Raw genomic sequence first — 26,726 nt, 5'->3', positions numbered from 1 at the left:
TGTTGGATTTATTAGTGACTATCTGATATTTATGGCCCCTAGTTCTGGTCTCCCACTGAGTGTATGGATCATCTTTACATCTACCCTATCGAACTCTTTCATAGTCTTAAAGGCCTGTGTCAGGTCACCCCTCAGTCATCATCCATTAGAATATTGTCAAGGTAATTCAGCAAAGAACAATTATTAAATTCTTGATTAAGACATTGCTCAGCCAAACTGTGGCAATCTGTGCAAGCTTTAAGAAAAAAGAAGGCACGTCTTATGTACAGAGAATTCCTTCCAAGCGCAGTGCCCCTTGACGGATAGACAGTCGTGTTGTGCACAGCAAGAACCCGCAAGCACCAAAGAGACACATGGTCAGTTCACCAGCTCTTCTGGGTCTTCAGTTGAGGGAGGAATGATGGCCAGAGCAAAGGGCAACCATGGGAAAAGGCCGGTCAGCCCATTGACCCTTATCTGATTAAAGAATGAGTTGCATTTATATAGCACCTTTCATGTCCTCAGAATGTCCGAATGTTCTCCAAAACATACGAACGTACGAATTAGGAGCAGGAGTAGGCCACTCGGCACCCCAAGCCTGCTCCGCCATTCAATAAGATCATGGCTGATCTGATTGTAACCTCAGCTCTGCATTCCCAGCTCCCCGATAACCTTTCACCCCCCCTCCCCCTTGCTTACCAAGAATCTATCTACCTCTGCCTTAAAAATATTCAAAGACTCTGCTTCCACTGCCTTTTGAGGAAGAGAATTCCAAAGACTCACGACCCTCTGAGAGAAAAAAAATTCTCCTCATCTCTGTCTTGAATAGGCGACCCCTTATTTTTAAACAGTGACCCCTAGATCTAGATTCTCCCACAAAGGGAAACATCCTTTCCACATCCACCCTGTCAAGACCCCTCAGGATCTTATATGTTTCAATCAAGTCGCCTCTTACTCTTCCAAACTCCAGCAGCTACAAGCCTAGCCTGTCCAACCTTTCCTCATAAGACAATCCGCTCATTCCAGGTATTAGTTTAGTAAACCTTCTCTGAACAGCTTCCAACACATTTACATCATTCCTTAAATAAGGAGACCAGTACTGTACACAGTACTGCTGATGTGGTTTCACCAATGCCCTATATAACTGAAGCATAACCTCCCTACTTTTGTATTTAATTCCCCTCGCGATAAACAATACAATTCTATTCGCTGTCCTAATTACTTGCTGAACCTGCATACTAACCTTTTGCGATTCATGCACTAGGACACCCAGATCCCTCTGCATCTCAGAGCTCTGCAATCTCTCACCATTTAGATAATATGCTTCTTTTTTATTCTTCCTGCCAAAATGGACAATTTCACACTTTGCTCACTCACTTACCCTATCTGTATCCCTTTGTAGTCCCCTTATATCCTCTTCACAACTTACTTTCCTACCTACCTTTGTGTCATCAGCAAATTTAGCAACCATACCTTCAGTCCCTTCATCCAAGTTATTTATATAAATTGTAAAAAGTTGAGGCCTCAACATTGATCTCTGTGGCATATCACTCGCTACACCTTGCCAACCAGAAAATGACCCATTTATGCCTACTCTCTGTTTCCTGTTAGCTAGCTAATCTTCTATCCTTGCCAAACTGTTACCCCTACACCATGAGCTTTTATTTTCCGCAAAAACCTTTGATGTGGCACCTTATCAAATGCCTTCTGGAAATCCAAGTACAGTACATCTACTGGTTCCCCTTTATCCACAGCACGTTATTTCTTCAAAAACCAACAAATTACTTCTTTTTTGAATTCCAGTCACTGTTATCTTGCAGCCGATTTGCACACAGCAAGATCCCACAAACAGCAATGAGGTGTGACAAGTCTTGCCTGCAACTTTCCCCACAAGTCACACACCATCCTGACTTGGAACTATAATTGCCGTTCCTTCACTGTCACTGGGTCAAAATCCTGGAACTCCCTTCCTAACAGCACTGTGGGTCTACCTACCCCATACGGACTGCAGCGGTTCAAGAAGGCAGCTCACCACCACCTTCTCAAGGGCAATTAGGGATGGGCAATAAATGCTGGCCTGGCCAGCGACACCCATGACCCCCAAACGAATAAAAAAAAAAGACTATGAACAAAAAGGACTGCTCAACTCTTTACTCCTTTAGGGAAGGAAAAGAAGAGGAGAAATAGTAAACAATTAAGGAAGAACTTGCATTTCTATAGCACCTTTCATGACCTCAGGATGTCCCAACACTCTTTACAGCCAATGATGTAGGTTTTATTGAAGTCACTGTTGTAATGCAGAAAATGCAGTAGGCAATTTGTCAAAAGATCAATATTGGCAGGACGCTAGGGAGAACTGCCCTGCTCTTCTTCATAATATTGGCCCGTGGAATCTTTTACATCCACCTGTGAGGGCAGGTAGGGCCTTGCTTTAACATCTCATCCACAAGATGACACTTCCGGCAATACAGCACTGCCTCAGTACCGCACTGGGAATGTCAGCCTAGATTCTGCACTCGAGTGGGGGGGGGGGGGGGTGTGACCCAACGGAGGCATAGCTGACACCTATTACAGTAAAAACAAAACATGAAAGGGAGTGTAGACACCTAGGAGTTGGGCCCACAAGTTTTGCTTCTGGATGCTTCTGCAGAACTTGAGTCCATCTGCCAAATGCCAAAGGCGAGGGACAGCAGGTCTATTTGTGGAGCACACTGCCACCTGGTGGGGTAATGGTGAAGAGACAAAGCTTGACCATCCTGGAGGAGAAGATGCAAAAAAGCTGTAGGCACCAGAAATCTGAAGAACAATCTCACTGGAAATGCACAGAAAGATCGTTCAGCGTCTGAAAGAGCAAGAAAAGACCCCTCATTGCCCATTCCCGCTGATGTGCCTTCTTTCCATCTCCTTCCTGTCCTGGACGGCCCTCCTTAAAATCTTCCTTTTCGTTGGAGGTGCTGTTTTTCATTAAACCCCGTCTGCCCCCTCAAGTGAACTAAAAGGTCCCACAGCACTATTACAAGGGGAGTTAGCCCCGGTGTTCTGGCCAAGATTTAGAACCTAAATCAACATCCCTAATAAATCAGTTTATCTGGTCATTACAATGGTGCTGCATTTGCGATTTTGCTGTGAGTAATTTGTTGCTACATTTCCCTAAATTACAACAGCAACTACAGTTCAAAAGTAAGTACTTCATTGGCTGTAAAGTGCTTTGGTACCTCCTGAAGATAAGAAAGGTGATATATAAATGCAAGTTCTTCTTTCCTCTTTCTTTTGATGGATCTATAAATCTTATCATGCGTACTAACGTATCAATGTTGGCTCGGTCTGGATTTTTTATTTTGATCTTGTTCCTGTGAAATGTCTTGGGATAGTTTACAATGATAAAGGTGCTTTGCAATACAAATTGTTGATGATGACAATGAAAATTGTCTTGCTAGGCCACGCGAGAGGGGCCGAGAGGTTCAGTGACACAGTTTCTAATTTTTTTTATTCTGCTGGAATTTTGTGTTCCAGTCATTAAATCATAAAACATACCATTCAGCCCATCACGCCTGTACCAGCTCTTCAACGGAACCTACCCACTCTAATCCCTTTCCCTACAATCTTTTAGATTCTCCCTGTTCACATGCTTAGCCCTATTTATAGCCTCTGCCTCGACAGTCACGTGTGTTTAAGCTTTCTCTGTCCCAATGGCCTGTGTGTGAACAAAAAGCCTTCTTGCTTTTCCCCTTTGCTCCTCCCGTGCAGTACTGAGGGACCGCTGCACTGTCGGAGGTGTCGTCTGTCAGCTGAGACATTAAACTGTGGCCCCATTTGCTCTCTCGGGCGGATGTAAATGATTCCACAGGCACTATTCAAAGATGAGCAGGTGAGTTCTCCCGTGTCCAGGGCCAATATTTAAACTTCACTCAACATCACTAAAGCACATTATCTGGTTGCTGTTTGTGGGATCTTACTGTGCATCAATTGGCTGTCAGGTTTCTTACATTACACCAGTGAGTGAAATTCATATAGTATATTGGCTACAAAGCATGTTGGAGTGAGTGGAGGTTATGAAAAGTACTCAACAGAAAGTCTTCCTTCTTTTCTGGCAATCTCTTCACTCCTCCAATTCTGTCCTTTTGCACGGCCAAGATTTTAATCATCCATTATCGGCAGCCGTGCCTTCAGCTGCCTAGGCCCTAATCTCTGGAATTCCCTCCCTAACCTCTCCGCCTCTCTCTCCTCCTTTAAGACCCTCCTTAATATCTACCTCTTTAACCAAAGTTTGGGTCACCTGTCCTAATATCCCCTTATGTGGCTTGTTTTCAAATTTTTGTTCAATAATCGCTCCTCTGAAACAGCTTGGAACATTTTGCTACATCAAAGGCACTATATAAATGCAAGTTCTTTATTTCTGAGTGATAATTGGTGGATGAGTCGCAAATATGAGCACTGTCTACTGTTCGCTGTGAGACTTGCATGTTCTAACCCAACTTGAGTTCTGAGAAAATTGAGGGAATGTTGAATGAAACTTTGAATCACGGTAAAGTCATAGCGGCACAGGAGGAGGTCATTCAGCCCGTCGAGTCCATGCCGGCTCCCTGTAGAGCAATCCAATCAGTCCCATTCCCCTGCTCTATCCCTGTAGCCCTGCAAGTTTATTTCCTCTTGAAGTAATTTATTGTCTCCACTTCCACCACCCTCAAGGGCAGCGAGTTCCAGGTCATCACCACTGGCTGCGTAAAAAAATTCATCATCACGTTCCCCCATTCACAGTCTCTTGACCAAAACCTTAAATCTGCGTCACCTAGTCCATGTACTGTCAGCTCATGGGAACAGATTTTCTTTGTCTACCTTATCTAAACCTGTCATAATCTTGTACACCTCTACCAAATCTCCCTTCAATCTCCTTTGCCCCAGCTTCTCCAACCTAACCTTGTAACTAAAATCCTCCATCCCTGGAACCATTCTGGTAAATCTCTTCTGCAGCCTCTCAAGGACCCTCACATCCTTCCTAAAGTGTGCTAGGCCTGTTAGCTCCCCGCGATGCTCCTCATTGAGAGAAAGTTTCCACAATTCCCTTCTCTTACCCACAACCAAATCCAGGTCTGTACAAGAGGTCATGAAAGGCTCTATATAAAGGTATGTCTTTCTTCCTTCCCAGGATCTCTGGACTCCTCCAATTCTGGACTCTTGTACACCCATTTTCTGCACTTTGAACTCTGACATCCGTCACACGGATCAGTGACCAAATCTGCCCCAAGGGGAAAGTTTCTACTTTACATTTCATCTAGATATCATTTCTAGTGCATTTTACAGCCAATCAGGCCTTTGATCTCATTTCAAGAGCCAGGCCGTTCAGGGGTGATGTCAGGAAGCACTTCTTCACGCAAAAGGTAGTGGAAATCTGGAACTCTCTCCCCCGAAAAGCGATTGAGGCTTTTTTGGAAAGTTTCCAAACTGAGATTGATAGTTTTTTTTTGTGGGTAAGGCTATTAAGGATTATGCATCCAAGGTAGACAGGTGGAGTCAAGATACAGATCAGCCATAATCTTACTGAATGGCGGTACAGGATTGAGGGGCTGAAAGGCCCCCTCGTGTTCCAATGTCCCTATTGCCAAGGAGCTGAGCACTTCGGCTGGCTCCCTGGATGAGGAAGGGACCAAAGGGGCCTGGCTGTATTTGCACCTCCGATCACTCCAGTAATTGTCAGCTGTGGAAATGTAGGGTCGATCCCACAGATTTGCAAAGTGGGTGAATGAAATTCAATATGGCAAAGTGTGTAAGGTGATTAATTTTGATTGGGAGAATAAGGAAGTCACTTATTCCTTGGAAAGTTAGAAACTAAATGGAGTGAAGGGGAAAAACGATCTGGGAAACATGGATGCAAAAATCAATAAAGGATTGTGATGTATAAAATTCTGAAGGGACTTGGCAGGGTAGATGCTGAGAGGCTGGGAGTCTAGAACCAGGTGTGATAGTCTCAGGGTAAGAGGTTGGCTATTTAGGACTGAGATCAGGAGAAATCTCTCCATTCAAAGGGTTGTGAACCTTCAGAATTCTGCTGCAGAGGGCTGTGGGTGTTCAGTCTTTGAGTATATTCAAGAGATCTGTAGATTTTTGGATACTAAGGGAATCCAGAGATATGGGGATAGGACGGGAACATTTAGCCATGATCTTGATGAATGGCAAAGCAGGCTTTGCTTGTGAGGAGCCTGATGGTTTTATTCCTGCTCCTATTTCGTATGTTCTTATAAATCCACAAAGAATGCAGACAATGCACAAGGATTGAGTTCTACAGGAATAGCAGAGGAGGTAATGTTAAATTTATATAGAGCCTTGGTTAGACCATACTTTGGAGTTCCGTGCCCAGTTCTGGGTTGGGTTGAAATAGCCCTTTACCAGAAGCACAATACACTCTCAGAGCAAATGAGAAGTCTGTCTTACACCACACACTGTACATTTTCTGTCGGCCTCAGTGCAATAGTAAACTAAGCACAATGTACGACAGGCTATCAACTTGCACTACAGTTGAAAACCAATTTCACAGCCCCTCCCACCTCCCCAGGGTCTCCATACTACAACAAGGATATTAGAACTCTGCAGAAAGTGCAGAAAACGTTGACAAGGACGGTAGCTGAATTAAGGGGATGCGGCTGAGCGGACAGTGACGCGACAGAATTTCCTACTTTACAACACTTCCAAGGTACTTCATTTGGCTGTAAAGCACTTTGGGACGTGCTGAGGTCATGAAAGGCGCTATACAAATGCAAGCACTTCCTTTCTTTAGACTGATGAAGTGGTTTGATCGGGTGCATGCAGGGAAACCGTCCCCACTTGTGGCGGAGTGTGGAACAAGGCAACATGGACAAGTCACCCAAGGGTCAAATAAATAATTTAGGAGGAATTTCTTTACCCAGAGAGGTGACGAGAATGTGGAACTCGCTGTCACTTGGAGTGGTTGAAGCGAATTGACAAAATTAAGGGAAGGCTTGATTCATATACAAGGAGGGTGGGGTATGGGGTAGTTTGGAAAGAGGTGATTAGAGACTGGTGTGGAGTGTAAACCTGTTGAGCCGTTTCTGTGCTGCAAGTTCCTATGCAAAAAGCAATTGACCTAATGCCAACTCATAAACAGTTCCTGTGATTTCCACTAGGTGGAGCATTTGCTTCACTTTTGTTAATTGGTAAATGCATGGACTCCTCCAGGCCTCAATTCATAGAATCCTATATGTCAGAAGGAGGCCATTCGTCCCATTGTGCCTGTGCTGGCTCTTTGAAAGAGCTATCAATTTAGTTCCACTCCCCTGTTCTTTCCCCATCAGTGCTTTCCAGATCCCAACAACTCACTGGGGTAAAATACAATCTCATCTCCCCTCTATTTCGTTTGCTAATTATCTTAAATCTGTGTTCTCTGGTTGCCAACCCTCCTGCCACTGGAAACAGTTTTTCTTTGAGCAGAACCATACTGTGCGAGGTGTCAGTCCTGGCTCAGTGGGTCTCCGAGTCAGAAGGCTGTAGATTCAAGATCCTCTCCAGGGACTTGACAATGTAGTCTAGGCTGATGCTCCAGTGCAGTATCGAGGGAACACTGCACTGTCAGAGGTGCTGACCTTCGAATGACCCGTTCAGCCGAGGTCCTGTCTGCTCTCTCGCGTGGATGTAAAAGATCCTGCAGCAGCAGAAGAGCAGGGGCATTCTCCCCAGTGTCCTGGGCCATTACTTGTCCCTAAACCAACACCTAAAGATATTATCACATTACTGTTTGTGGGATCTTGCCATGTGCTGCATCTCCTACGTTACACTTCAAAAGAAAGTACTTAATTGGCTTTGAAATGTCCTGACATTAAGAAAGATGATATTTTAATGTAAGTTCTTCCTTTGTCCTTTAATATTGATAGTGTGAAAGAACTGGTAATGGTTTTCTTCTCTATCCTTTCTCCTATTTACAGGTTGATACTCCTGGTTGTCCTCTTGTCCCAACATCTACGATGCTGTTATATCCCGATTTGGAGATGGAAGAAATCCAAAGGATTTGAAATGTTGGCTCACTTCCCTCTTTTCAGGATATTTTCGGTATGGATTGCGAATTCCACCCCCCCACCCCCCGCCCCCCCCGCAGAATCACAGCATGTCTCATGTTTTATAGGAAAATGGCATTCTAATGATCCCAGATATCACGACTAAACTTACCTCCATGTAGGAACAGAGATTACCTATTCAGCCCCTCGAGACTGTTCAGACATTCAATGAAATCTTGGCTGATCTGCATCTTATCTCCATCCACCTGCCTTGATTCCATGTCCCTTAATACAAAAATCTGTCAATCCGAGATTGGGGATGTGGGAAGTTGAGATAGACGATCAGCCATGATTGCATTGAATGGCGGGCGGATCAGGTTCGAAGGGCCGAATGGCCTACTCCTCCTATTTCTTATGTTTTTATGTTCAGTCTTGAAGCCCCAGTTGAACCCGGAATCAACAGCTTTCTCAGGGGAGATATTTCCAGATTCCCACTCCCCTTTGTGTGAAGAAGTGCTTCCTGACATCACCCCTGAATGGCCTGGCTCTAATTTTAAGATTACAGCCCCATTGTTCTGGATTCCCCCTCCACCAGAGGAAATAATTTCTCTCTATCTACCCTGTAGAATCCTTATAACATTTTAAACACCTCGGTCAGAACAATCCTTAGCTTTCTACAAGCCCAGTCTGTGTAACTCTTTAAGCCCCAGCGTCATTCTGGTGATTTCACTCTGCACCCGCTCCAAGGCTAATGTATCCTTCTTGGGGTGCAACGCCCAAACCTGCCCTCAGTCCTCTAGATGAAGGCTGATCAAGGCACCTGCACAACTGAAGCATAACTTCCTCAGGAGAACTTCAATCCCACGAGATAAAGGCCAACCTTTGAGGAATGGAAGTTAGCCATGACACTAGGGAGAATGTTTTGCCCCTGGCTCTGTGTTCCAATCATCCTTGGTGTTAATTTTCCAGGTTGTTGTGTATTTAGAGCCTAGAACTAGGGTCCATCGTCTCCGATTCAGGGGGTCGACTATTTTGGACTGAGCTGAGGGGAAATTTCTTCACTCATAAGAAATAGGAGCTGGAGTAGGCCATTCGGCCCCTCGAGCCTGCTCTGCCACTCAGTGAGATCATGGCTGATCTTCTACCTCAACGCCACCTTCCTGCACTATCCCCATATCCCTTAACTCCCTTAGTATCCAAAAATCTATTGATCTCAGTCTTGAGCATCCACAGCTCTCCAGGCTGGAGGATTCCAAAGATTCACAACCCTTTGAGTGAAAAAATGTCTCCTCATCTCAATCCACAATGGCCGACCCCTTATCCTGAGGCTGTGACCATGACTCTCCAGCCAGGGAAATATTTTCTCCGCATTTATGAAGCCCCTTAAGAATGTTATGTGTTTCAATTAGATCTTTGGAATTCCCTACCGCAGGGAACTGTGGATGCTCAGTCGTTGAGTATATCCAAGACAGAGTGGGATATTAAGGGATGTGGGGATAGTTCGGGAAGTTGGAGTTGAGATAGAAGATCAGTCATGATTTCAGTGAATGGTGGAGTAGGCACGAGGGGCCGAATGGCCTACTCCTGCCCATATTTCTTATGTGAACAATATTTTGCTTGTAATTTTCAAGCTCCTGCTACCAATTGTATTTCTGTGGATTTTGTGTGGGATCCTGCGGGAAGGAGACATCTTGAACCCTTATCCGGCTGGAGGTGTCCGAGGAATTCTTCAAACCAACAGCACATACCTGGTGCCCTGGTTCAGCATCCCCAACCCAGGTAACCGAGCATCAAGCCTGGGGGAGAAAGGGGTGGTTTATAGTAGGCCCTGCCCCCTATCGCGACCAGCTGGGTAAACTCTCATTTCCCACTGGAATCATACTGTACCAGGACAAGCATCTGCAGGGAGGGGCAGCCACACAATGAAAACAGAACATTCTGGAACGACGCAGAATTTCAGCCAGCCAGCATCTGAAAGGGAAGTGGAGTTTGACACTTGGGTTGGGATCGATATCCCAGTGAACCGGTCAAAACACCAAAGCAACTTTTCTCTTTCAGGCATACCTGCTGTGTATTTCTGGAATTTTCTGTGGGGAAGGAGTTTAAAATATTATCAACATAGCCATAAACATCCTGGGGGTTTCCTTTGACCAGAAACTGAACTGGACCAGCCATATAAATACCATGGCTCCAAGAACAGGTCACAGGTTAGGAATCGTGTGGCAAGTATCTCACCTCCTGACTCCCCAAAGCCTGTCCACCATCTACAAGGCACAAGTCAGGAATGCCACTTGCCTGGATGAGTGCAACTCCAAAAACAGTCAGGAAGCTCGACACCATTCAGGACTAAGCAGCTGACCTCATTGGCACACCATCCACAAACATTCACTCCCTCCACCACTGACGCAGCAGTGTGTACCATTTACATGATGTACTGCAGCAACTCACCAAGGCTCCTTCGACAGCACCTTCCAAACCCACAACCTCTACCACCTAGAAGGACAAGAGCAGCAGATGCATGGGAATGGATTAATATATAAGGAGCAAGAGGGTAACTAGAGAAAGGATTGGCCCACTCAAGGACAAAGGAGGAAAGTTATGCGTGGAGTCAGAGAAAATGAGTGAGATTCTAAACGAGTACTTTGCATCGGTATTCACCGAGGAGAGGGACATGACGGATGTTGAGGTTAGGGACAGATGCTTGATTACTCTAGGTCAAGTCGGCATAAGGAGGGAGGAAGTGTTGGGTATTCTAAAAGGCATTAAGGTGGACAAGTCCCCAGGTCCGGATGGGATCTATCCCAGGTTACTGAGGGAAGCAAGAGAGGAAATAGCTGGGGCCTTAACAGATATCTTTGCAGCATCCTTAAACACAGGTGAGGTCCCAGAGGACTGGAGAATTGCTAATGTTGTCCCCTTGTTTAAGAAGGGTAGCAGGGATAATCCAGGTAATTATAGACCGGTGAGCCTGACGTCAGTGGTAGGGAAGCTGCTGGAGAAGATACTGAGGGATAGGATCTATTCCCATTTGGAAGAAAATGGGCTTATCAGTGATAGGCAACATGGTTTTGTGCAGGGAAGGTCATGTCTTACCAACTTAATAGAATTTTTTGAGGAAGTGACAAAGTTGATTGATGAGGGAAGGGCTGTACATGTCATATACATGGACTTCAGTAAGGCGTTTGATAAGCTTCCCCATGGTAGGCTGATGGAGAAAGTGAAGTCGCATGGGATCCAGGGTGTACTAGCTGGCTGGGCAACAGGAGACAGAGAGTAGCAGTGGAAGGGAGTTTCTCAAAATGGAGATGTGTGACCAGTGGTGTTCCACAGGGATCCGTGCTGGGACCACTGTTGTTTGTGATATACATAAATGATTTGGAGGAAAGTATAGGTGGTCTGATTAGCAAGTTTACAGACGACACTAAGATCGGTGGAGTAGCAGATAGTGAAAGGGACTGTCAGAGAATACAGCAGAATATAGATAGATTGGAGAGTTGGGCAGAAAAATGGCAGATGGAGTTCAATCAGGGCAAATGCGAGGTGATGCATTTTGGAAGATCCAATTCAAGAGTGAACTATACAGTAAATGGAAAAGTCCTGGGGAAAATTGATGTACAGAGAGATTTGGGTGTTCAGGTCCATTGTTCCCTGAAGGTGGCAACGCAGGTCAATAGAGTGGTCAAGAAGGCATACGGCATGCTTTCCTTCATCGGACGAGGTATTGAGTACAAGAGTTGGCAGGTCATGTTACAGTTGTATAGGACATTGGTTCAGCCACATTTGGAATACTGCGTGCAGTTCTGGTCGCCACATTACCAAAAGGATGTGGATGCTTTGGAGAGGGTGCAGAGGAGGTTCACCAGGATGTTGCCTGGTATGGAGGGCACCAGCTATGAAGAGAGGTTGAGTAGATTAGGATTATTTTCATTAGAAAGACGGAGGTTGGGGGGGGGACCTGATTGAGGTGTACAAAATCATGAGAGGTATAGACAGGGTGGATAGCAAGAAGCTTTTTCCCAGAGTGGGGGATTCAAATACTAGGGGTCACGAGTTCAAAGTGAGAGGGGAAAAGTTTAGGGGGGATATGCGTGGAAAGTTATTAATGCAGAGGGTGGTGGGTGCCTGGAACGCGTTGCCAGCGGAGGTGGTAGACACGGGCACGATAGCGTCTTTTAAGATGTATCTAGACAGGTACATGAATGGGCAGGAAGCAAAGTGATACAGACCCTTAGAAAATAGGCAACATGTTTAGGTAGAGGATCTGGATCGGCGCAGGCTTGGAGGGCTGAAGGGCCTGTTCCTGTGCTGTAATTTTCTTTGTTCTTTTCTTTGTTCTTTGGAACACCACCACCTGCAAGTTCTCCTCCAAGCCACACAGCGTCCTGACTTGGAACTATATCGCTGTTCCTTCACTGTTGCTGGGTCAAAATCCTGGAACTCCCTTCCTAACAGCACTGTGGGTGTACCTACCCCACATGGACTGCAGTGGTTCAAGAAGGCAGCTCACCACCACCTTCTCAAGGGCAATTAGGGATGGGCAGTAAATGCTGGCCAAGCCAGCGACGCCCACATCCCATGCAGAAAACGAAATCAAATTTCCGACAGTCATGCTGGTTGCCTTTTTATTTCAGTCTTGCATCCCCAGGGAAATATTTCCAATTGCCATGGAGTTTATTGGAGGTTCCTCTGAGTTTGATTGAGAACCCCAACAGCTCGAGATCTGAGCCTAAACCTGAACGAGAGACTGTTACAGCGGCTGACACGGCACTGATTTGCTCCTAAAGTAGAATCCCAGTGCCAATTGCTAAGGACTGTGTTCCAGGAGGTGACACTCTCTGGGAAACTGGTCCAGACGGAAGCTGTGCGACGGGAACACACCAATATTCATTTTGCCAATTTCGTGGCGTGTAAATGGTGCACGTTCCACATGAGTAGGCAATCTGCTCCATCAGGTTAGCTCTAGGGCATTAATAGTGAAATGTACCCCCCTTGAATTGCCTCCTCTTTACTCCAAAGACTTGAGCCCCGAATCCAGGTAGACGCTGTCAGTGCCAGTCCTGAAGGAGTGCTGCACTGTCAGAGTGGCCGCCTTTCAGTTGCGACATTACACTGAGGCTTCATCAACCCTCTCAGGCGAACATCAAAGATCCCATTGGCTCTAAGTGATGAAGAGAAACAAAGTTCTCCCTGGTGACCTGGGCTGATATTTATCCCTCAACCACCGCCTAAAAAAAAAAAATCAGATTGCCAGGTCATTACCACATTGCTGTTTGTGGGATCTTGCTGTGCGCAAATTGGCTGCTGCGTTTCCTACATTGAAACCAGCGACCACACTTCAAAGAAAGTATTTCATTGGCTCTAAAGAGCTTTGGGAGTTTCTGAGGCTCTGAAAGGTGTTTTAACAAGTGTTCCTTTCTGCCCTTCCATTCAGCTGAGTGGGGCGCACCCACAATCAACCTTCGATCGACGTACATCGGTATCACCATGGCCCTGGGCGCCAGCATCAACTCGATTGGCTGCTACATGATGTGTGCAAAAGCAGTGGGCTTCCTGCATCCCCCTCGAGATGCCTGCAACCGAGGGATTTGTTTGGAAGGAGTTGGAAGCTGCATTGCGGTGCTCTTAGGAGGCATCACTGCAACCTCGTCCAGTATTCCCAATGTTGGAGCTTTGGCGCTAACCCAAGTGAGAGGATCTTTGTATTTCTTTATGAGAACCATAGATGTGAACCCTCTTGATGTAATTTATCCTGTTGCATGCCTACAAACGTCTAGGACCTAAGCTTTGGAATTCCCTCCTAAACCTCTCCACCTCTCCACTGCTGCTAAGAGAGGGTGTTCTGGGTCTGGTGTAGGAGTTAGACTGAGCTTGTAGAGAAAATGGATGGCAGCAAACGCGGGGGTTGGGGTGGGGGGGGAGGTGGTAAATGTTTGCCGTTGAAGGGGCCAAAATGACTGTCAAGGAACAGGATGATTTCCATCGTTCCACCACTGGCGGCCGTGCCTTCAGCTGCCTGGGCCCTAAGCTCTGGAATTCCCTCGCTAAACTTCTCCTGCTCTCTCTCTCTTCCTTCAAGACGGATTTTCAAACCTACCTCTTTGGCAAAGCTTTTGCTCAGCCGTCTAAATGTCTCCTTTTGTGGCTCGGTGTGAAATGTTGTTGGATTGCGTTCCTGCTAAGTGCCTCGGCATGCATTTACTACATTAAAAGCGCTATATAAATGCAAGTTGTTTGTTCTAAGTTAATAAACCAGATTAACAGCCAAGGCTGGAGTGTGACCCAACTCCATGGTTAATAGGAGCTGGAGAGCAGATGACGTAATTCGGGAAATTAACGGAGAGGTGACACCAGGCTTGAGTTTATTGCTGATAGTTTGTAGGAAAACAAGGACACTGAGTGGGGTTAGGAATTCCATATCTATGAGGTCCCAGAAAAGAATGAGTTGGAGCTCAAGTAGCAAGCAGTGGGATGATGGTATAGTGGTATTGTTACTGGCATAATAATTCCACGGAACAGGCTAATTACCTTTTTTTTATTCGTTTCATGGGATGATGGGTGTCACTGGCCAGGCCAGCATTTATTGCCCATCCCTAATTGCCCTTGAGAAGGTGGCGGTGAGCTGCCTTCTTGAACCGCTCAGTCCATGAAGGCAGCTCACCACCAGCTTCTCATGAGCAATTAGGGATGGGCAATAAATGCTGGCCTGGCCAGTGACGCCCACATCCCATGAAACTAATAAAAAAAAACACAGGTTCAAGTCCCAACATAACAGATGGTAGAATTTAAATTTAATTAATTTTTAAAAATCTGGTCTCAGTAATGGTACTAATAAACTATCATCAATTGTTGTAAAAACCCATCTGGTTCACTCATGTCCTTTCGGGAAGGAAATCTGCTGTCCTTACCCGGTCTGGCCTACAAGTGACTGCAGACCCACAGCGATGTGGTTGACTCTTAAATGCCCTCTGAAATGGCTTAGCATGCTGCTCAGTTTAAGGGCAATTAGGGATGGGCAATAAATGCTGGCCTTGCCAGTGACACCCACATCCCATTAAAGAATAAATAAAAATTGAGGTTTGATTTTAGATCGGTGCGGATGCAGGGAGAGAGGATGTTGGGGCCAAGAGTTTGGAGGCTACAAGAGACGAATGTTCAGAGGACTAAGTAGGACCATAAAATGGAGGAACACAAGAAAGACTATGACAGAATAAGAGAGGGAGGTTGAAAATGGGAGTTATAATTGTAACTTGCATTTATATAGCACCTTTAATGTGGTACAGATATGTCCAAAGGTGTTTCATAGGAAATCTAAGACGGAGAAGGAGACCAGTAACCGACTCTTGCTCAAAGGTTTTAAGGAGCGTCTTAAAGGAAGAGAGAGATTTAGGGAGTGAATTCCAGCCCTTAGACTAGGCATCTAAAGGCATGGCCACCAGGATTGAAGCTATGGGGTGAGGGGAGCACAAGAGGTCAGAATTGGGGGAGCACAGAGATCTTAGAGAGTTGTGGGGCTGGAGGAGTTTTCTGGAGATCAGGAAGATGAGGCCATGCAGGGATTTGAACACAAGAATGCAATCCTTGGGAAGACCCTCTAACTTGCCTCCCATGCATGCCCATGGCCACAGTGTAGCTGGTATATCAGATAGCATGAGGCTAAAACAGAGGGAGAAATTGGGAAGCAGCTAAATAAATGACTGACGTCTATGCTATAAGTCCAAAGGAAGGCAACAGACCATGATAAACACCTGATCAATGAACAGTAACCAAGCTCACATGAGTCAAAAGAGAGCCAGCGTAACACTACTCAGAGTCCTTAACTAATCTAGGGCCAATAACTCATAACACACGCAGGCAATGAAATCAAGTGTCAAAGGTGTGCATAGACAATGCATACTGCCTTGCTCAGGAATGTTAATTGGCAGTGATAATTGGGACCTGACTGTTTTATTGGGACCTCGTCAAGGAATTGAGAGAAACTGGAGGCAGTAAATTGAAATGTCCTTGGAAGAACATCTACGGGGCACCGAGCACAATGATGAAGCAGAAACTCAGATATATGTGCGTCTGCACATTCCTATCATCTCTCCTGCGTTACACACAGGGTTCAAAGGTGGAATTTCCTCTGAGCTGCTCTCACTCGGCCCGCCTTGACATAACTGGACATAAATAGGGGTCTCCATCATAATTAGGGTAGGCAGAGGGAGAGTAACCTCAATGGGCCAAATGGCCTCCTTCTTATTGTTCTATGACGTGTAGTCATAGAGTCATTACCCTGATGTGGAAAGGGACCAGAGGTATAACTGAAGCAGGGAATGGGGCACAGTCATCAATCGCCGATTTGTGCACAGCAAGCTCCCACAAACAGGAATACCTTAACAATCAGATAATCTGTTTTTTTATTGATAATCATGGAGGGAGAAATATTGTCCACGACACTGGGGAGGACCTGCCTACTCTTCGAGATAGTCCCATGAAAGGGCAGATGGCACCTAGGTTTAACATCGCATCTGAGAAACAGCACCTCTGACAGGGCAGCACTCTCTCGGTACTGGCACTAGGAGTGCCAGCCAAGATTTTATGCTCAAGTGTCAGGAGTGGGATCTGAACCCGCAACCTTAAAAGTCAGACGTGAGAGTGCGACCCACTGAGCAAAGGTTGACGTATCCCTTATGAAAAGGGAATTAGATTGTTACTTGATTTTAAAAAAAGGAATAGGAAATGGTTTGGGACACCAGCAAAAGAATGAGATTAAACTAGGTGATTCATGTGGAGTAAAGCAGCAGTATAGACTTGATGGACTGAAGGGACAGTTTCTGTGCTGAGGAGACACAACTGGATGGATACAATGCTTAAGGCATCTCTACAAGATTGTTATTGTAACTTTGCAACTCTCCATTCTTTATTGAATTCTCTCGGGTCCCAGGCCTGTATCAGTTATGGTGTAATGGGTAGCATTCTCACCTCTGAATTAGGTGGCTGTGAGTTCAAGTTCCCTCCTGATACTCCCAGTGCAATAGTGAGGGAGTGCTGCACTGTTGGGGGTGTTCTCTTTTGGATGAGGTGTCAAACCCAGGCCCCATCTGCTCTCTCAGGTGCATGTGAAAGACCCCACAGCACTACCTCAAAGAAGAGCAGGGGAGTTTCTCCCCAGCGTCCCGGCCAACATTTATCCCTCAACCAACATCACGAAAAACAGATGATCTGCTCATTATCACATTGCTGTTTGTGGGAGCTTGCTGTGTGCAAATTGGCAGCCATGTTTCCTACATTGCAACAGTGACTATGCCTAAAAAATAAAGTACTTCATTGGCTGTAAAGCGCTCTAGGGTCACGAAAGGTGCTATATAAATGCAGGTTTTTTTTTTCTCTCTATATATCATTTGATGGGTTGTTTTGGAATCACACAACTGATAGAGCATGTAGTTTGGAATGGGACCATGCCTTGTGACAAATCTCATGGAGGACAGTTTGCCCAAGAATGCAATTAAGCACAGAGGCAGTGGACATGCTAGTTTCTGAGTGTAGTTGGACATCACTCACTGTGACAGATCATCTTCTGCTATGAATCACTTGCCCTTACTGCTGTTGACTCTAATGTCAACACAAGAAACCTCCAGCTCATCTGGTCAGAGAGTTCTCCTACAAATTTAAAATCCTCAACCTTGTGTTCAAATCCCTCCATGGCCTCGACCCCTCCATTCCACCTCCCTATCTCTGTAATCTCCTCCAGCCCTAGAATCCTCTGAGATCTCTGTGTTCCTCCAATTCTGGCCTTTGCGCATCCCCGATTTTAATTGCTCCACCATTGGCAGCCGCGCCTTCAGCTGCCTGGGTCCTAAGATCTGGAATTCCCTCCCTAAACCTCTCCAGCCCTCTCTCTTACTTTCTGATGTTCATTAAAACCTGCCTCTCTAACCCAGCTTTTGGTCACCTGTCCTAATATCCCCTAGAGTCAAAATGTATCTGATAACGCTCCTGTGAAGTGCCTTGGTATGTTTTACTGCATTTTAAAGTTGTGGATGATTTCTGAATTCTTTAGGGAGTTTTGTTACACCGCATTTGAGACTATGTCGATTCACGTTAACATTCCCTTCTTATTCCGCAGGCAGAATCCCGACATTCGGTCCAGATCGCAGCCGTGCTGTGTATTCTGGTCGGAATGTCTGCCAAGCTGATATATTTCCTCACGACCATCCCAATTGCCATCCATGGTGAGTCCAGTTCCTGTCTTTAGTTGATAGCTCAAGTGAAGTAACCTCCAGGAGGCACCCAGTACACTGATTGGAACAGAGTGCTAAAACACAGGTCCAGATAGCATTCTCCACAGGCTGGATTTCAGGATCAAGTGATGAGGCTGTTACAAAGAGAGAGGAGCTCTATCTATCTAGACGACAAAGACTTTCAGTGGAAATGGGGGTCCGAGATGGACAACCATTGTGAGGTAGAAGTAGATGATTTTTAACGAAAGGTTGGGCGTGGATTTGAAACGCAGTGCAGGGTGAGAGGTTACGCACCACTGGGCTGAGACTAAGCAGGCATCCAGGAATGGGAATTATTTATTGATAGATACAGCACTGAAACAGGCCCTTCAGCCCACCGAGTCTGTGCCAACCATCAACTTATACTAATCCTACATTAATCCCATATTGCTACCACATCCCCTCAGTTCCCCTACCACCTACCTACTCTAGTGGCAATTCACAATGGCCAATTTAGCTATCAACCTTCAAGTCTTTGGCTGTGGAAGGAAACTGGAGCACCCGGCAGAAACCCACACAGTCACAGGGAGAACATGCAAACTCCACACAGGCAGTACCCAGAATCGAACCTGGGTCACTGCAGCTGTGAGACTGTAGTGCTAACCACTGCGCCACTATGCCACCCATGGATTAAGAGCTAATGTATGGTGGAACCAATGTTGAGCTGCCGAAATCTCCGATTATCCAGATCTTCTGATGTTGGACAGGCGGTTGGATGCTGTGGGGACAGTCATGGAATTGAGGGTAGTGGTGGAAAGGTAGGGAAGACTACCCAATGCTTACCAATAATAAGAAAGAGGTGCAAACACAGAAATGAGAAATAGTACTGAACTGAGGAGGGAGTCCTGCACCATTCTGGAATGGCAGGGAAAGGAGATACACTGGCTGTATTAGGACAGCTAGGAATGGAACCAGTGCCCTGGAATTGGACAACAGAGGAAAGGGTTTGGAGGAGGATGAGCCAGGATATCACACTGGTGACTTTGACCCGAGTGGATCAACCCAGACTGCATTGCCTGAAGATGGGTGGGGCGTTATTTTGTGGGGTTATTATTTTCAGGTTATTATTTTGGTGGGTTATTATTCTGGGGGGGGTGTTATTATTTTGGGGGGTGTTATTTTGGAGGGGGTATTATTTTTGGGGTTATTATTTTGGTGGGTTATTATTCTGGAGGGGTGTTATAATTTTGGGGGGCTGTTTTTTGGAGGGGGTATTATTTTGGGCCGGGCGATATTTTGGAGTATCATTATTTTGGAGGGACGTTATTTTAGGGGGTGTTATTTTGGGGGGGGGGTTATTTTGGGGGGGTTTTATTTGGGGGGGTTTATTTTTATGGGGCATTATTTCGAGGGGTGTTAATTTGGGGGGGGGCTTATTTTGGGGGGTGTTATTTTGGGGGGGTTTATTTTTATGGGGCATTATTTCGAGGGGTGTTAATTTGGGGGGGGTCTTATTTTGGGGGGTGTTATTTTGGGGGGGTTTATTTTTATGGGGCATTATTTCGAGGGGTGTTAATTTGGGGGGGTCTTATTTTGGGGGGGTGTTATTTTGGGGGGTTGTTATTTTGGGGGATGTTACTTTGGGGGGTTTATTTTGGGGGGTGTTATTTTGGTGGGGTGTTATTTTGGGGGTTTTATTTGAGGTGTGTTATATTCAGGTGTTTTATGATCAAGGCTGGTTGTCTTGAGCCCCCTGCTTGTGTGGGACTCGACAGTTTGACTTACCTGATCGCTTTGTACAGGTGGGGTGCTCAGCGTCACCTACACAATGGCTGTGTCTATAGGAGTCTCGTATTTCCAGTACACTAACATCGACTCTGGACGTAATATCTTCATCATTGGATTTACCGTGTTCATGGCGCTACTCACCCCTCGCTGGTTCATCCGCAATCCAGATTACATCGCAACAGGTAAAAAAAAAAGATTCATCGCACTCTGTTTACACAATGCCGTGAGGTTAAATTGATTTGAGCCTTATTGTGCTCACAATTAAAGTTGAGCCTTTCTCAAGGTCAACGCTATGTTCAAAAACTAACCAGGATTTCTGCTGGTGCTGCTGTTATATATTTAAATGTTTCTTGGCCAAACACCATTGTAGAGAGGGTATCATCACGAGGACTGCAGCATTTCAAGGGGGAGAACAACCAGCACCTTCCCAGGGCAACTAAAGATGGGTAATAAAGGTGCCCACGTCCTGAGAATAAGTAAGTTAAAAAGAATTCTCGCCCCTTTTTTTTTCTTTCATTTTTTTCTTTCTTTTTTTGCTTTCTTTTTGAAGGAAACCTTTATACCCCAGGCCCCTTTTATATATTATTTGTTGAGGGGGCCTTTATTCCTGACGCCCCCCTTATATACATTTTAAAAAGAACTTTATTAAAATCAAATAAATAAACCAAAAGCTGAAATTAAAATGCCATTCTCGACATCGACGATGCACTCCAGTCCCTGCGGTGCCCACCAGTCGCGGAAGGTCTCAAGCGTACCGGCGGACACCGCATGCTCCTTCTCCAGGAACACCCGGGCGCGAATGTAACTGCAGAAGAGGGGCAGGCAATCAGGGAGGACGGACCCCTCGATGATCCGCAGCCTGGACCTGTGAATTACCATCTTGGCCAGGTCCAGGAGCAGACCGACGAGGAGATCCTCCTCCCGGCCCACGCCCCTCCGCACCAGGTGCCCAAAGATCAGGAGTGTGGGACTGAAGTGCAGCCAAAACTTGAGGAGCAGCCCCTTTAAATACACAAAGAGGGGCTGCAACCTCGTACACTCCATATATACATGGAACACAGAATTGTCCAGGCCGCAGAAAGTACAGGCGGCCTGGGAGTCCGTGAACCTGCTTAAAAGCCTATTGCACGGGACTGCCCTGTGCAGCACCCTCCACCCCAGGTCCCCGATGTAAAGGGGGAAGACTCCCACATAGAGAGACCTCCATCCGGGTTTCCCCTCGCCACCAGATGGCAACGCAGACCGCCAGGGCTTGTCTGGCCGGCTGACGAGGGCGAGTAAGTGGAGAGTGTGCAGGAGCATCCCATACAGGAAACCCTTCCGTGCTGACTGGAATGGCACGGAGGGCACTTCCAAGAGGCAGCTCGGGTTGTGCGGGACCAGCTCCCAAGGAGGGTTTTGGGGCCTGGGTCTGATGAGCAGTTCCGGCCGAGCCGGGGTCAGCTCGGCCGGGAGCGCTCCACACTCCCGAGCCCCCTCACCATCCGCAGTGAAGGGCGTCCCGGACTTCGGCTACTCCTCCACCCGTTGGTGTCCCCGGAGCCAGCTGCCCGGACAGCCAAGGCATTCTCCTCCGCCAGCGGGAGAGCGCCCTGACTGAAGGCGACTATATTCCAGACTCTGAATAGATCCCGGTAAAAGACAGGCAACTCCCTCAGAGAGGCACGGCTAACAGCTGCTGCCGGGAGCTGTGTGTCATCTTGAAGGCAGTGCCCTGGCGGAAAAAATACATCGCCAGCACACACCATCTGGGAGGATGCTCAACGTACAGGTATCTCTGCAGGGTTCGAAGGCGGAGAGTCGCAGCCTGGGTGCGGACGCACACCAGCAACTGGCTGCCCTTCTCGATTGGGAGACTGAGGACCGCAGCAGAGACCCAGTGTTTCCTCTTGCCCCAGAAGAAATCAATGAGCTTCTTCTGGATCTTGGCAGCAAATGCAGGGGGTGAGACCAAAGTGACCAACCCATCCAGGGCCGGGGTTTTGCCCCTCGAGAGCTGTTGAAGGGTCTTGGTCAGCTCCGCCAACGTGAGCAGAGTCTCCAGTCATTCGGCACCCTCCTGGCTGACCTTCAGGAGGTCCTCCCAAAAAACTCTGCGCGCATCCTCACTGGACGGATCCAGAGAGAACAATGTGCCGTAATAGGTGCGGACCAAGAAGCCCATTCCCTCTGGATCTGTGATGGAGAATCCGTCATCGGCCAGCAGCTCAATGAGCTGCTTATGAACCCGCCGCCATTTTTCCAACGAGTCGAAGAAGGGTGAGGACCAATCCAAATCTTCCAGGATCTGGATCCATGATCTCACGTACACACCCCAGGACCCAACAAGCTGCAGATCCCTCAGCACGCCCTTCTTCTCTTTGTACACTGCCACAGGGCTGGGTCCACGATGGCATGACCGAGAGGGGGATCCAAGTCGAGCGCCTTCCTCTCCTGGCACCCGATCTCGGCCTCCCATCTCTTGGTCGACCCCTTTGCGTACTCCTTACAGGAGACACGGATGTGAGTCTTGCCCATGTCCCACCATAGCCTCAAGGAGGGGAAACCTCCCTGCTTCCTTCTCCAGTCAGCCCAGAATCAACAGAACGAGTCCTGGAATCGCTCGTCCTCCAGCAGCTGGTTATTAAAGTGCCAGTACATGGACCGCACCTGCTTGCGGAGCAGAGTGAGCTCCGCCCACACCAGGTGGTGGTCCGAGCACGGCACCAGCCGCATGGAGACCGTTGAGATGCAGGAGACCTATGCCTGCTCCTCCTCCAGACCTCCAGGTGAAGGCGCTGGAGTCAGGATGGAGATTCCACCAGATGTCCACCAGGTCGAGGGAGCCAACCAGTTCTCTCAACTTCTCCATCGACGCTTGGTCGCGCTGAGGACTGGAGAGATCCCTTACCTCGAGGATACAGTTAAAATCCCTCCCAAGGATGATGCACTCGTCACTATCGATAGAACTCAAGAGAGCGGACACTTCTTTAAAGAAACGCGCTTGCAACGTGCCGGGCATGGGCGCGAACACATTCACAAAGTGGAGTGGCACACTACCCAGGCGAATGGCGAGGTGGAGCAAGCGGCCCAGCATAAGCTCCTTGACTCCCAAGATCTCCGGCTGAAAAATTGGAGCCAACAAGACGGCCACCCCAATAGAAATAGGGGTGAGGTCACTCATGTAGACCCCACCCTGCCACTCCAGGAGCCAGGTGGCTTCATCTACTGGAACAGTGTGGGTTTCCTGGAGAAAGCTCACTGTATATCTCCCTTCCCTGAAGACTGACGGACTGTGAAATCTGTGGAGAGGCCTCCTGCTGTTGATGTTGAGGCTGGCTATGGTTATCTTCTTGTCAAAAGTACTTGGTTCCCGTCACCGACACCTCACTGTGAGGAGGGAGCAGAAGTGCACCTGGCCCGCCACTCCTCCGGCAACCCATTGAGGAACGCTTTAAACCAGCGCCTCTCAACCAGTTTCACACCCACCCCCTTGCCCCCTTCTTGAGGATGGCACAGACGGACCAGATGATTAGCACCAGATTCAACCACCGGGTCAGCTGAACTTTATTGCGGCAACCCCTGCTGGCAGCAAGGAAGTCCCGGAGTTCCATAGTGGGGATGAGAGGAGACTCAGTAGGTTGCACGAGGGAGTCCACCGCATCACTGGCAATGGATTCAATATCATCCTCCGTGCCCCACACCGAGTCCCCATCTTTCTCCGAGTATTCACCGCCAGCGGCCGCACGCTATGAGGTGTATGTCCAGGAAACCCACACTGTTCCAGTAGATGAAGCCACCTGGCTCCTGGATGTGCAGCAGTAGAGTTGGCGGCCCAGAGGGTGAAACAGGTCTTAGAACGTGCCTCACCCCCTTACAGGCATGGCACCGCGACCCGTCCAAATTCCAGAAGACGTGAAAGGCTTCCCCCGGAGATCCACATTAAAGTAGCCCTCCATGTCCTCCTCCCATGCCAGCTGCATAAAGAGCTGGCGGCGGAAAGAGTAGACATGCCGGAGGTTGTTCTCCCAAAGACTGAGTGGGACTGGGGTGAGCCCCTTCTTTACCTCCCCCAGATGGTGCAGGTTGGGGAGGAGGAACTCACCAGAAACCAAGGGCGGGACATTCAACAAAGTGACCCACTGCGCAGTGGCCTCTTGGGCATCCACTGGCAGAAAGGTCCCGTCCACAGTGAGCCCCTTGCTCAGGTCCAGGGACACCACCCACTCAGTCTTCATGAAAATTACTGCCTTCCCATACATTTTAGAGGCAGCAACAATGGCCAAGGGGCCGACAATCTTGCGGGGAGGTTTGCTAGTAGTACTCAGGAGGGTTTAAACCAGTCTGGCAGGGGGGTGGGACCCAAAGTAGTAGGCTCTCCGATGAGATTGTTGAGGCAAATGTAGAGGTTAAGGCAAGCACGTCCAGTAGGCAGCCGGGCAGAGGCAGGACAGGGAGCATGGAAGGTCTGGTAGACTAAACTGCATTTACTTTAATGCAAGAAGCCTTACAGGTAAAGCAGATGAACTCAGAGCATGGATCGGGACATGGGATTGTGATATTATAGCTATTACGGAAACATGGTTGAGGGATGGGCAGGACTGGCAGCTTAATGTTCCAGGGTACCGATACTTCCGGCGTGACAGAGGTGGAGGTAAGAGAGGAGGGGGAGTTGCACTATTGATTAGGGAGGACATCATGGCAGTACTTAGAGAGGATATCCCGGGGGGAATGTCCAGCAAGGCCATATGGGTAGAACTTAGAAATAAGAAAGGGGTGATCACTTTGATGGGATTATACTATAGGCCCCCCAATAGTCAGAGGGAATTGGAGGAGCATATATGTAGGGAAATCACAGATTAGGAATTATAGGGTTGTAATAGTAGGTGATTTTAACTTCCCTAATATTGACTGGGACTGCCTTAGTGCTAAGGGATCAATGGGGAAGAATTTGTTAAGTGTGTCCAGGATAGTTTTCTGAAGCAGTATGTGGATGGCCCTACTAGAGAAGGGGCTGCACTCGACCTCCTCTTAGGAAATGAAGCTGGGCAGGTGGTTGATGTGTCAGTGGGGGAGCACTTTGGGACCAGTGACCATAATTCTATTAGCTTCAAGATAGTTATGGAAAAGGATAGGACTGGTCCTCAGGTTGAAGTCCTAAATTTCGATAGCATCAGACAGGAACTCTCAAAAGTTGAATGGGAGACTAAAGGGACGTCTGGCAAGTGGGAGGCTTTTAAAAGTGAGATAGGAAGAGTTCAGGGCCGGCATGTTCCTGTTAGATGGAAGGGCAAGGCTGCCAAGTTTAGGGAACCTTGGTTGACAAGGGATATGGAGGGTCTGGTCAGGACAAAGAAGGAGGCTATGTCAGGTATAGGCAGCTGGGATCAAGCGAGTCACTCGATGAGTACAGGGGATGTAGGAGTACACTTAAGAAGGAAATTAGGAGGGCAAAAAGGGGCCATGAGATTTCCCTGGCAGATAAGATAAAGGAGAATCCTAAAAGTTTCGATAAGTATCGTAACAGTTAAAAGGTAGCTAGGGAGAGAGTAGGTCCCCTTAAGGATCAGTGTAACAAGGTCTTAAATGAATATTTCTCGTCTGTATTTACTGTGGAGAAGGTCATGGGAGCTAGTGAGTTCAAGGGAGGGAACAGCGATATCCTGGAGCATATCAACATTACAAAAAGAGGTGGTGTTGGAGGTTTTGAAGTGCATTAGGTGGATAAATCCCCCGGGCCTGACCAGGTGTATCCTAGGATGCTATGGGAAGCAAGGGAGGAGATTGCTGGGGTCCTGGCAGAGATTTTTGTATCATCGTTAGCCACGGGTGAGGTACCGGAAGACTGGAGGATAGCTAATGTTGTGCCTTTATGTAAGAAGGACAGCAGGGATAAGCCAGGGTACTACAGGCCAGTGAGCCTTACATCAGTGGTGGGAAAGTTATTGGAAGGGATTCTGAGAGACAGGATTTATATGCATCTGGAAAGGCATGGTCTGATTAGGATTAATCAGCATGGCTTTGTGCGTGGGAAATCGTGTCTCACGAATTTGATTGAGTTTTTTGAGGAGGTGACCAAGAGAATTGACGAGGGCAGGGCGATGGACGTTGTCTACATGGACTTTAGCAAGGCCTTTGACAAGGTCCCGCTTGGTAGGCTGGTCTAGAAGGTTCGAACACATGGGATACAGGGTGAGCTAGCAAATTGGATACAAAATTGGCTTGGTGATGGGAGGCAGAGGGCGGTAGTGGAGAGTTGTTTTTCAGATGGGAGGCCGGTGATCAGTGGTGTGCCTCAGGGATCGATGCTGGGCCCTCTGTTGTTTGTTATATATATTAATGACTTGGATGTGAATGTAAGGGGCATGATTAGTAAGTTTGCAGAAGATAGCAAAATTGGTGGTATAGTGGACAGTGAAGAAGGTTGTCTAAGGTTACAACAGGATATAGATCAACTGGGAAAGCGGGCAAGAGATTGGCAAATGGAATTTAACACAGACAAGTGCGAATTTTGGGAAGTTAAACCAGGGCAGGACATATACAGTGAATGGCAGGGCCCTGGGGAGTGTTGTTGAGCAGGGAGACCTTGGGGTGCAAGTACATAGTTCCCTGAAAGTGGTAACACAGGCAGACAGGGTGGTGAAGAAGGCGTATGGCATGCTTGCCTTCATCAGCCGAGGCATTGAGTACAAGAGTTGGGACGTCATGTTACAGTTGTACATAATGTTGGTTAGGCCACATTTGGAGTACTGTGTGCAGTTCTGGTCACCGCACTACA

General features: G+C 47.4%; 1 protein-coding gene across 3 annotated transcripts in view; it reads left to right on the top strand.

Annotated features, from left to right (window-relative positions):
* LOC137371859 (solute carrier family 23 member 3-like) overlaps nt 1-26,726 on the top strand; it is a 60,523-nt gene that overhangs the window by 19,315 nt on the left and 14,482 nt on the right. For all 3 annotated transcript variants that reach the window (XM_068034818.1, XM_068034820.1, XM_068034819.1), the window contains 5 exons: nt 7,914-8,037; nt 9,614-9,761; nt 13,414-13,667; nt 18,088-18,193; nt 19,984-20,151. In XM_068034818.1, the coding sequence (XP_067890919.1) occupies nt 7,914-8,037; nt 9,614-9,761; nt 13,414-13,667; nt 18,088-18,193; nt 19,984-20,151 (800 nt within the window). The remainder of the gene's footprint in view (nt 1-7,913; nt 8,038-9,613; nt 9,762-13,413; nt 13,668-18,087; nt 18,194-19,983; nt 20,152-26,726) is intronic.

The sequence above is a fragment of the Heterodontus francisci genome, chromosome 7 (genome assembly GCF_036365525.1).
Source record: "Heterodontus francisci isolate sHetFra1 chromosome 7, sHetFra1.hap1, whole genome shotgun sequence".
Taxonomy (NCBI): Eukaryota; Metazoa; Chordata; class Chondrichthyes; order Heterodontiformes; family Heterodontidae; genus Heterodontus; species Heterodontus francisci.
Note: the sequence above shows the minus strand (reverse complement) of the source record. Positions and strands in the feature narration are given on the sequence as shown.